Source organism: Tympanuchus pallidicinctus, unplaced genomic scaffold, assembly GCF_026119805.1.
Source record: "Tympanuchus pallidicinctus isolate F22 unplaced genomic scaffold, pur_lepc_1.0 scaffold10, whole genome shotgun sequence".
Lineage (NCBI taxonomy): Eukaryota > Metazoa > Chordata > Aves > Galliformes > Phasianidae > Tympanuchus > Tympanuchus pallidicinctus.
In genome coordinates, this window is record NW_026294619.1 from 12,289,129 (window position 1) to 12,301,752 (window position 12,624).

Genomic DNA, 12,624 nt, shown 5'->3' on the forward strand with positions numbered 1-12,624 from the left:
TGTCAAAACCAGTCAGCCACCTGTCACCAGGTGATGTTTGCATCAAAAACCACAAATAACCCCAGAACCTCCTGCAGATTCATCTAAGTTTTGAGTAATGGAATCCTTGTTCCTTTTTCTGGATCACATAAAGCACTGATACTGCTTTCATGTGTTCAGTCCAGTTTCCCTAGATGGAGGAAGTCTGACAGGTCTGCCATTGCTGTTCCTTTTATGTTGTACAAGCAGAGAATGCTACTTTCTTCAGTACCCGAGGCAGGTGGAAGGGTAAGGTAGAAATAGTTAAGAGCTGTGCAGGAATTACAGAAACAGTCAAAGTGGGTCAATATGCCATATATAAATAGGATTGTAGTTTCATATTGGTGTATTTAGTATGTAGTGTGCATACTTTAAGAATGTTTTCTTACAGTACTCCCCACTCGAGCACTTCCGGATGTCTGAAATTGGTGCAAGAATGTCTTGTTTTGCTGACTAGAACCTTGAATCCACTTTCAAACCATTTTGTATTTTGTCCCCCCAACTCTGCCATGAAGTTGAGCGCTCTCTTCTGGCAGTACCTGCAGCTTTTAACTCTCAGGTGTTCAACTTTTATCCTGAAAAAAACCTGACACCATTTTCAGTGTCCTTATTCCATGCCCTCTCTTATATGGATCTTGACTGTAAAATGAGTGGTTCTTATTCATGTACTGTTTAGTGCCTGTTTCTATATGAAAACACTCACCTGAGTTAGTCAAGTCTTTAAACTAGAGAACTTCCCCAACTCCCATCTTGTATTGCCTTCTGTCGTCACTGAGTCGAGTTAGAAAGCTCTCACAGTTTTTTGTAGCATCATTGTAGTCCTCAGAATTGTTCTCTTTATTGTGTTCAACATACATCTTATATACCATTCACTTACAAGCCAGGAATTCCTGTCCCTCATCTTATATACCATTCACTTACAAGCCAGGAATTCCTGTCCCTCTAATCAGTTGATTGGTCTAGCTTCTCCCAAAACACAGTGATAAAGGATGAAAGGTTTCTTAAGTGTGATAAGATTAACAGTACGTACAAAAAGAACCTCCTGTTTACCCTTAGACACAAACAGATACCATTTGCTCTCTGTCTTACACTCCAGACTCCCAAGGTTTCACACTGATAGGGGCTATCAAGGAGTCTGAAAACTCTTTGCTGACTTGCTCACAGTTACATCTTCCCCCACAGCCTTCCATTTCTGTTCATCTTTAAATCTGTTCCTTCAAGTAAGGTTGTCCATGTTTCATCTGTGTAAGCAATCATAAAAATAGGAAAATAATTCAGTGCCTTCCAGAATTGCATAACCCCATGATAAAATACTCAGATATCTTTTCTCAGAGACTTCTCTACCCTATGCTATCAACATTGATTTCAGTCCTTGTTCTGAGGATGAAAAATTAATCTTTCTTAGTATCATGAAAACAACATGGATTTTCATAATCTAAGTAATATTTATGTCATCTTCTTGTTCTTCTTTTTGTTAGTTTTTTTTTTTTTGCCAGCTAGTTTGCTGGTATTATTTTTCAAAGTCATTTTTGTGGTACACTTTAAACCAAAAGCAGTATTCCATGTTGTACAAGATTCAGCACAGACCTTAATCTTTTCAGAACTCAGATTATACCAAAGTATATAAAGGATAACATCTGCTCTTTGCTGCTAAAATATGAAACTAACAGCAACTAACCAGGGATTTTATTTTATGGTAGTCCTGTGCTGGTCACCACCCTCTGACCTTCTAAAGATTAGGCATCCCAGATCATGCTTTATCATGTTTAGGTCATCAGAAGTAGAGCTGTGCTTTCAGTTTGCTTCCCAGATCTGGTACTGATGGATTTCAGTGGGTATTCATATCAGGATCTCTGATTTTCGCAGAGTATGGTGCCATCTGTTCACTGCCTGCCTTTGGGACCAGTGGCTCTGTCTGCATAGAGATGTCCAATGTTAGATTCTCTCCTTGCATTTACCAGAGACTCACATCCCAACATCTCAGCCACTTTCTCCAGAGCCGACTGCTACTCTCCTTCCTTTATCTGTGAATGGGAGAGCCTGTTCACACACGTTCACAGTGGAATCACTGAAGTGCCTCTACAAGGTATTGACCATGGAACAAAAGTACAGCACTGTGTGTTGGTAACCAAATGCAGCCTGACAGAGGGAACTGTGCTTTATGGATGGAGATGGCCACTTGATTTTCTGAACCTGTTTTTCCAACCCTTCGAAAACAGTTTGTGTCTTACCTTACATTTTCTGACAGTTGATGTTATTAGATTTGTAAAACATTCAGAAACTAAAAAGAGCAGGCTATACTACTAGTCAGCATAAGCAAAGAAAGCATTAATTTTTAAAATTCTCTGAACTCTAGAAGCGCAAAACGAGAGTTTAATCAACAGATGCCAATGAAAAGAAATAAACTGAATAGGTAATAGATTCATACTTGCAGGTGAGATCATTTAAAAATAATAATTAAGAAAAAGATGATAATTTGGTGATTCTTCCATTTCAGAAAGGCTATTGATAAAAATCAAGTATGTAGCTGAAAATTTTTGCACATACTCAAATATGTCTGCTGTCTGAACATTATTAAGCACTGTTTTATTCATTGAGAACTTAAACATGTGAGTGAATACTACAAGAACACCATATCTTATTTGAAGAAATTTGAAGAAAAAGATATTGTGAGAGACTCCAGAAAGACAAAAATAAGCCACATCAGCAAGCATCACCAGTACATGTGGAATTCAGTGTTGACACTCAGGGAAGGGAGCCACTAGGGAACTGCTTTAGCAGTGGGTTGGACTGGATGATCTCCAGAAGTCCCTTCCAGCTCCTAGAGTTCTGTGATTCTGTGAACAGAGAAACTGCTTATTCAGTTTTTTAAATACAAGGTGAACTGTAACAACATAGGAAAGATAACTAGCTGTGGCTTATTGTGTATTGTAGACAGTTTAATTAACACCTCCATTATTAATCAAAGTGAAGAGAATGCTGGCATGTACAGAAATGGAAAATTGTGCTGGAATCTTCATAATGCTATTCTGTAATTTCTCACCTTGAATATTGTGTTTATTTGTCATCACAGTGTCCAAATAAAACATAATGCTAATTTCAAAGATGAGGGAAAAGTCCTAAAAGAGTTTTCTTTTGGATTTGAAAAACACTGGAACAGCTAATATTTACAGAACGTGGAAAGGGAGTACTTGTGTCTTCACCACTTGAAGCAGCACTGATTTCACATAAATCCCAAAAGGGACAGGCATTGTCAGGAAAAGAAAAGTTTGCCAATTGGAGACTTTCTACTTCCTTTGCTATCTTATTAGCATACACTGCATAGAGTAGAATGGCTCATGTACAATACTAACAGTTCTAAAAGAGACCTCACGGTGCAGCCTGGTTAGCGTGCCTGTTGAGCCTCTCCTGTTAGACAGTTCCAGAGTGGTGGCTTAGTCTTAGATATAAACAATGAAACAGTATTTAGTAAAGTGTCAAGGTTAAAAGTTTGTCTTTATATTTGGGTGTTTTCTTAAGAAATTAAAATAGCTTGTAATTCAGTTTTAAAGAAGGCTGAATGTGGATACGATGCTGTCCTGGAACCAAAAAGGAAAGCTATTCTGGTTAGGCAGAACTTTTACTTGGGTAACTTAATGTATACACACAAATAAACATAAAAAAACATATGAACTCAGAATTCTGCTGGATTAAGGAAACATGCACTCATATGTGCACATATGCACACCAAATCTAGGAGGGTTTTTGTGCATTAACTCTATTTTTGAGTCTATCTGTATGCCCCTGAATTGTTACGATATTTTTCTTTGAGAGGGAAAATCATGGCACTGACCATGCAATTTCTTGGAGATTGCTTATGCTTCTTTTTCCTTGCCTCAAATGTATTCTAAAGTATTGTTGAAAGATACATGTATACCCAAAGTATATTTAAGTTAGATAGAGCTGTTCTTAGCTAGAGGTACAATAACTCTTGTTTGGAAGTAATAGTCACTTTTTTCATTCTCTTTAATGTATGAATACACCAGAGCAAATGATGCACAGTCTGCTAATTCACTATTGTTAGCCAAAAAAAAAAAAAAAAAAAAAAGGAAAGAAAATAATCCTTAGAGAATAACACAAATAAATGAGGATTTTGAAAATGGGCAACATATTTAAATAATGTGACTAATCTGTGCCAAACAGCTGGAAATATAAAAACCCCATAATATGTCTGTAATCCTAATGTGTTTCTTTGCTGTTTTGCAGGCAGACCAGTAATGATTGTAGTTGAATACATGGAGAATGGATCCCTTGACTCCTTTCTGCGGGTGAGGTACCATTTTGTGATGGCATTTGAATAAGAAGTCATTCTAGGTTAAGATTTTAAATCGTTTATCATAAATTAACTCCTACATAATGTTATTCATGGAATTTTAGTGAAGAACAAAAGCATTTTCCCCAGGGTACATTTCTAAGGTACAGTGATACATTAGAGCATAGCTGGAAAAAAAAAAAAAAAGATTTGAACTTAAGAACATAATTGATTTCTTTTGCAAGAGTAGCTCCCATAGTTAGCAAAATGTATTTTGATTAGTGTTTTTGTGAAGGAAAAGATAAATTGAAGTACAAATACCTAGGCTTATGGAAGCTGTTCATTTTGCTCAATCACCTTCAAAAACACTTTGTTTTGATTCTTTTGGTTGGTGAAGTGTAGAATAAACTTGGTAATTGATTTATAATTATTTATGGTTTCTTGCATTAAACAAATTGAATTAGAAAACAGTTCATGGGTGAAGTATCTCAGTGCTAATTAACCCCAAAAGGCCACTCTACAAACATTAAAGAAGAGCTATAGAAAGCATGAAAATATGTTGTTACGTTTGTATTTATCTTTTCTTAGAAAAGTAGAAAGGGATGACCCCCTAACCTAAACTTATCTTAAAGTAGTCTCTTTGTTAAATCAACCACTGGAAATCTCTGGAGACCTAATGACATAACCTCTGTGAATGATTTGATTGTCAAGTATGTCAAATTTGTCTTAGAAAGTAAATGGCAGTCCTTACCAGCCTAGTGCCTTGCCACTTCCATCTTGTAGAATGCAAAGTGGGACTGTAGACAAGGTTTGGGGATAGATGAGGACTGTGGTTTTGTGGACATGTTTGAAAGGGTGTCCCAAAATGCCAAGCAGAGGTGTTCAACAAAGAGAAATCTAGATGATGATGATGAGGGATGCAGGAAGAAGGAAATGATAAGGGAAGACAGTGAATAAGCAGGAGGGAAAGAATACCAACACCTTTGAAAGAAAACAGATACAAAGAAATGAGAGACAGTCATGCAGAGAGCACTTATTTGACAGCAGTTTGGGAAAAGAGCTAACCACCAGAAAAGAACAGCATCTGGAACAGAGGATACATCAGATCCATTATTTCAGATATTGCTAGACATTGTTTTCCATTCCTTTTGCTTCTGATTATTCTGTTGTATTTTTCACTCCTAGCATCCCTTGCTCTTCACTGACTATCCTGAATAACATTTTGGTTTTGTCTGTCAAGACATCTGACAGACGTCTAGTTTGTTGCAAAGACCAACAATGCTATTTCTGGTGAGAGTTTGATAATCTGTCAAAATGAAGTTACTTTGTGGAGGTAGTGTGGTGTTGGCAACATCTTCTAGAAACCAGTTTGGTTTAAAAAATCAACCCAGGTGCCTTTCTGGATCATCTCACTATCTGTCTGCAGAAAGCAGACAGACTGCTGCTCATTTGAGGACCTGGGGCTTCCATGTTCTGTAATTTTATCGTGGTGACCCAGGAAGATTTGCCTGAGCCCAATTGTGCTCTTTGTGCAGTCATTGTGTGTGCGTGTGCAAAATTTCACACAGGAGAATAAAAACAAATAATGAAATAATTGATTCCATAAAATTATCTTTCTCTGAGCTGCTCTATTATATCTACGTATGTTATTATTCACATTCATTTATTCATCAGAACAATTACTACTTATTGAGATACGTTACTATCAACTGACATTAGCAAAATTACGATGTTGTTGTGAAGCAATACTTCTCACATTGCATAAGAAATTGCGGGCAAAATTGCTGGGGGGAAATGTGAGCTAATCATTTCTGCTGCTGGTTTCCATGTGTATTATTTTACAGTTTTAATTCACACTTCTGATGTGGCTTATTCTCCTGAAATGGTTTTTAAAAGGATTTTAGATAATATTCAGTGTCCCAAAGCACTGTAGATATATCATCAGTGTTTCTGTTAATAATTAGCAGAGCAAATGGTTTCAAAGTAACCTCTTTAAAAAGAAACCCAGCTGCTTCATTAATAATAGTTGTTTCCTGCAGAAGTCTACACTTTTAAAAGCTTTTGTGAAGATAGAAATAAATGAAGAGGTTTTATTCATAACAACCCTAGTGAAAGATATTGGGTGAGTGTAATAGTTTTTGTGCGCTTAGATTTGGAAAGGCTTATGATATTATCTATCTTCCGTATTATTTAAAATAATGGCTTGTTATAGTGCAAAGTCTTTTTACAGAGAAACTGTGTAGAAAAAAAATAATTTCTTGCCGTCAGAAAGACTTCCTCCATGCCGCAACCTGCAGACTTTAACTAGCACAGCCCTCCAACCTGTCATTCTCCAAAAGCGTACAAACATGGATCAATTACACTTTCTCAAAGGGAAGCCCTGTGACATGATAAGCGGTGTGAGCGCAGTCCAGAATACTCATCATGGAAGAGGTTTTGCAAACAAGTTATGCCAGGAGCCCTGAATTCCTAAGTAGAAGTCCCCTTGACCTAAGTTCTTTATAGTCTTCATTTCCTTGCTTTACACATAGGGAAATAAAGCACCAAGATGTTAAGTGATCCTCACAGTATTCTGCAGGAAATGCATGGCAGAGATCAGAAAGTAAATCAGTTTCCCGGAATACTGGTTCAGGATACACCCATCTTTCATCATTTTTAGTGCTGTGTTTTGGTTTTGATTATGCAGCCAACTCTCCCAAACTACTGCCTTGACTGCTGATCTCTGTATGAATTAAACTGCAAGCTCAGCTAAATTATGCCATCTTCAACCCACAAAATATCCTGTATTCTAAGCTCTTAACTTTGAGCTTTTGGATTAAAAGAATTGGCATGCATTTGCAATACAAAGATGCTGTAGATATTTTCATTATGGGAAGACATCAGCTCACTAGAACCAATTCTGTAAGGTGATGGCAGTTAACTACAGCAGATTGTGCACCACCAGACAACCTAAATTGCTGGAGACACGTGGTACCTAATTTCCCTAAAAAAAAAAAAAAAAAGCGCATTATTTTTGCAGTTATATAAAACTCATTATTGTAAGATGAACCTCAGTATCATTTTTCTCATGTGAGATTGATACACAGAAGTTAATCATCCTATTGTCTGGTAGGAATGTTCTGTGTGTCACAAGAAATGGGCTGAAATTTCAGCAATTTCCTGTTCTGTTACCAACTTCACCTACACTATACTTTGGCTAGAACAGATGTCTTTATGTTTCTGTTACCCACCTGTGTAATGGAGATCTTAGCAATCACTTATCCTCCAAGCATGTGAGGAAAATAGGAACCATGTGAAAAGTTAAAAGGGCAGGTATCAGAGCTCATAGAAAAATGTACTCGGAAGTTAGGATAGTTGCAGTCAGACAAGTTTTTTCATTCCTGTTGATACAGTGTATAAATATGACAAGAAAGGCAGTCAAGAAATGCATAAATAAAGAATAGTCTTAGAAATTTAGAACCTTTTTAATAAGCAGTGTGCTTATTAAATAGAATCACAGAATCATAGAATCATAAAATGGCCCAGGTTGGAAGGGACCCTAAAAGCCCAGCCAGCCCCAAACTCCTACTACAGGAAGGCTGCTCCCACCAGCTCAGGCTGCCTGGGACCCCATCCAACCTGGCCTTGGGCATGTCCAGGGGCAGTTGTGACAGTGCCTCATTGGCCTTTTTAGGGATTTACCCTCATCATCCCTCTCCAGATTTTCATTTGGGAAAGAGAATATGTGGATTAAGAAGCTCCTGAGATTGTTTTTTCCAGCATTTTCCCTTGACTGTTCCCTGAAGGCATGAATGTTTAGGTTTCAAAGAAGGACGCTCCATTCTTGCCCAGTTTTGTGAATCTCTGAGTTGTAGGCAGAAGGGGTTCATTTGCATTGGGTAAGCACAGAGTTTTCCTGCCTTTTTCTCCATTATCATTTGCAATAGTAATGCTCCCCTTCTTATTTGAAAACTGACACATTTCCTTTCACTTAAGAAAATGAAAATAATCTTAAAAGCATTGATTTATTTACAGGCATTCGCAGTATGTTAAAATTCATAACATGTATTTTCTTCTTCCAAAGAAAGTATTTTCTAAAGTTTCTGTTTAAAATTAGGAAGTGCTTAACTATTTCAAAACATTAATGGCAGCAAACCGTACAGCAAATGAGACCCACAAATTCATCACCAAATTTTAATCCCTTGAGGCATGTCTAGCAGCAGCAAAGATTAGTGTAAAAAATGTGAAAAATTATGTTACTAGAAGGTTATAATGTTATGATATATTGTTCTTTGATGCAGTAATCGTTATGAAGTTATTCTCAGAGCAGCTTTGCTATCAGGTCCTCCCATTTTTAACTAGAGTTTAATTGCTGCAGCAGACTCCTGCTCTTAGTGAGGCTGAGGATAAGGGAGAAAGGAGAAAAATGAAGATTGGTAGAAATTTCTATAAAATGATGCTGTACGTATGTGTTGTAAATCCATCTAACATGGCCTCACTAGGCAGAGTCAGCTTTGAGGAACAGAAGTCAGATGACCATTTCTAAGTTTAGTGGTTCTCCTTTTTATTTATCTGCATCCAGGGAACCAGCAACATTACAGCTCATAACTAACACTCCTTATTTTGCTTTCACACACAACATCCATGTGCACTTTTATTTATTGGAGACATGTTCCTTTCCTGCTGGGGCGAAGGCAAAGGCAGCATTTTCATTTATTTTGCTTTCAGAAACTACTCTAGAAAGAGGAAAGCCTACACTGGAGACGGCTGATATGCACATTTTCTTCTGAAGAAAAAAAAAAATTGAGTAATTAGAAACTGAATTTGTGTGAATGTGATACCTTAATGGTGACATGGGAAGCAGTGAATATGCACATGATCTGAGAAGTATTTGGTGATGCTACAGAGCTAACATTTTTTCTCAACCAGTGTTTCACCCTGTGAAAGAGAGGCAAAAAAACTATTTCTGGTACTGCTGTGACAAGTTCCTTTACAAATACTGGATTTTTTTAATCCCTGTGGATATTATTCCTACTGAGCAACAATGAATTATTTACAGCAGTCTTGTATTTGAAGCCAGAAGGAATTTGTGGAATATGGAAAGTTTCAGTGTGCTGCATCTTACAGAATTTGTGGAAAATAAGTAAGAAACTAGGAGATTATAATAGAGTCTGTGTCAGCCATGTATTAAAAAGAAGTGAAAATGGAAGTCAAGAAGTTACAGGACAGTCAGCTTAATGTCAAACTGCTCTATTTAGAACAAATTATCAAAAAAGTATTTATAAGCACCTTAAAGATAACAGCGTGATAAGATGATCCAGCATGGATTTACCAAGAACTAATTATGTCGAACAGTCTGTTTTCCCTTTGTAATGGGATACAGGCTCTGTGGATATAGAAAAAGTATGTCATAAATCTTGTCTTTGCTAATGCTTTAAAATTCTATCATGTGAGATCCTTATGAGTAGTTAGAGAAACCTGGTCTAGACAAAATTTCCATACATGGATGCAGTACAATATGCAGACAGTGGACTTCAGATGGAAATTTATATGGAGAAGTACTATTCTGTAGTCTGTTTATTTCCACATATTTTTAATGAGTTTCTGGATCCTGAAACTGTGATTAAACTTTAAAAGTTTTTAGACAATGAACAGCTGACTACGAAGGCAGTCAGACAGGAAAAGAAAGGTAGAATTTAAAATCATTGCAACAAATTTAAGACGTAACTTATTAACTACTTGGCTTTAGAAACTAATTAGAAATAAGTGAGGACAAGGTCAATATACTCCACTGAAACTGGAATAATCAGGTACAGAGTAGAGAACAGAGTATTACTGCTTAGAATGAATCTAGGTGTTGCATTAGGTCAGAGATATCACCTTGCTGCGAAAATGACAAATACCACATTGCAGTCAAGAAATGGGAGCATCTCCTGCAGGGTGTGTGAGGCGGCCCTCTGTCTTCACTTGACCCTAGAGAGGCCTCAAGGTACTACATCCCCCTTGGGCCATAACACTTCAGATCCTTCAGGAACTGTATGAATTCTCTGGGCAGAGTACAGAACAAAATTGGAAAAAAAAAAGGACAGATACTGAGAAAAAGAGGTCTATGTTCTGAACTTGTTTTCAAGCCAAAGGAAAAGACAAGAGGGATATTATGTATCTAAAAAGCAGTTGTGAAAAAGATTAAAATCCATCCTCTATGCTAGTAAAATGTAGGGATCTTATTTAAGATGGTCCTTGTGGGTAGGATAAGAAATATTGACCCTAACTGTCTTTAAGTGCAGATTAAAAAAGCATCTCAGGAGTGACACAGGGCAAGAAGGTGATCTGCATCCAATTCAAATTCCCTTCCAGCTCTAACAGCTGCATTCCAGTGCACTCAAGTAGGCAGGGACACATGGTTGTGACAGGACAGCCCTTTCTGGTTATTGTAGATGGGAAAGGAAGGTAGGGTAACAGGTTACAAGGCCACTGTCACTGGTCTGACCAGGTTGGAGTGTTAGCATCCTAACCTAGAACAGCTCAGTCTTGCAACGTTTTTTTTTAATAATAAAAAATTTCCCACTGGGAGGAAGATATGCATCTATATTGCCTTCTGATGGCAGTATAATAATTAACTGTCCCTGGTGACTGGAAAAAAGGGAAGCATCAGTCCCATTTTTAAGAAAGGAAAAAAACAGGGAAGTAGAGACCTGTGATCCTCACTTCTGTGCTTGGGAAGATCATGGAGCAGATCGTCCTGGAAATTTTGTTAAGGCACATGCAAGTTGTGAAGGAGGTACAAAACAGCCAACACAGCTCCACCCAGGGCAGATTGTGCCTGGTCAATCTGGTGTATTTCTATGATGGAGTGATGGCATCAGTGGACAAAGGAAAAGCAACTGATATAAACTACCTGGACTTGCGCAAGGCCTTTGACGTGGTCCTGCACCATATCCTTATTTCTATATTAGCAGGACATGGATTTGAAGCATGAACTGTTTGGTGGATAAAGAATTGGTTGAATTGTCATAGCAAAAGGGATGTGATCACTGGGTGTTTTTCCATCCAAGGCCAGTGATGAGTTGTGGCCCCCAGGGACAAATATTTCTTCAATGACTTTATCAATGACCTAGACAGTGGGATCAAGTGCATCCTCAGCATATTTGCTGATGACACTAAGCAGAGTGATGCAGTTGACGCAATAGAAGGAAAGGATGTCATCCAGAGGGACCTCGGCAGGCTCAAAAAGTGGGGTTCAGTAAGGCAACAGGAATGTATTGTGCTTGTTTTGGAGGAGTTCGAGTTATGTACAGACTAGGAGAAGATCTCATTGGTAGCATCCCTGTGGAAAAGGACTTGGGTGTCCTGAAGGATTGAAAAGCTGGATGTGAACGAGCAGTGTGCTTTTGCAGCCCAGAAGGCCAGCTGTATCCTGGGCTGCAACAGTAGAGGAGTGGTCAGCAGGGAAAGAGAGAGAATTGTCCCCTCTATTCTGCCCTCGTATGGCCCCATCTGGAGTACTGTGTCCAAGCCTGGGTGACCCAGTACTGGAAGGATGCTGATCTGTTGGAGTAGGTCCAGAGGAGGCCACAAAGGTGATCAGAGGGCTGGAGCACCTCTCCTGCAAAGAAAGTTTGAGGAAGTTGGGCTTATTTAGCTTGGAGAAGAGAAAGCTCCAGGGAAATTTCATTGCAGCCTTCTAGTACCTGAGAGGAGCTTATGAGTAGAAGGGGGGCTGACTTTTTACATGGTCTGAAAATGGTAAGACAAGGGGGAATGGCTTTAAGCTAAAAGAGAGGAGATTTACATTAGATGTTAGGAGGAAATTCCTTACTCAGAGGACAGTGAAACACTGGCACAGGCTGCCCAGAGGAGCTATGGATGCCTCATCCCTGGAGGCGTTCAAGTTTGGGTTGGATGGGCCCTGAGAAGCCTGAGCTTCTCAGCTCAGGTGGGTTGCAGCCCTGCCCATGGCAGGGGATTCGAGTAGGGTAGGCTTTTAAGGTTCCTTCCTACCTAATCCATTTTATGATTTTATATTTTTAGTACTCTCTGAGGTATTTCAATTCTTGTGGTGTAGGATCATTCAGTAGCATTTAAAATAAACTAAATTAATTTCAGTCATGTATATTCAGTCTTATATGCATAATGAAATGAGTTGTTATTATTTGTACGGAATCCTAGTAGCTATTCATTCAGGATGAAATTGATTGTTGATCTAATTCAGTTCTGATTTGTTTGCAATCCACAAGATAGTACAAAGCATGAATTACACTTCCTGTTAGTACCAAGTTTCAAACTGAACATAGGAAAATTTATCCCAATAAAAAGCCATGATTTACTTTGCGCTG

General features: G+C 38.2%; 1 protein-coding gene across 6 annotated transcripts in view; it reads left to right on the forward strand.

The window, feature by feature from the left end:
* EPHA6 (EPH receptor A6) overlaps window positions 1–12,624 on the forward strand; it is a 496,053-nt gene that overhangs the window by 408,330 nt on the left and 75,099 nt on the right. For all 6 annotated transcript variants that reach the window (XM_052703538.1, XM_052703498.1, XM_052703517.1 and 3 more), the window contains one exon: window positions 4,264–4,325. In XM_052703538.1, coding sequence (XP_052559498.1) covers window positions 4,264–4,325 — 62 coding nt within the window. The remainder of the gene's footprint in view (window positions 1–4,263; window positions 4,326–12,624) is intronic.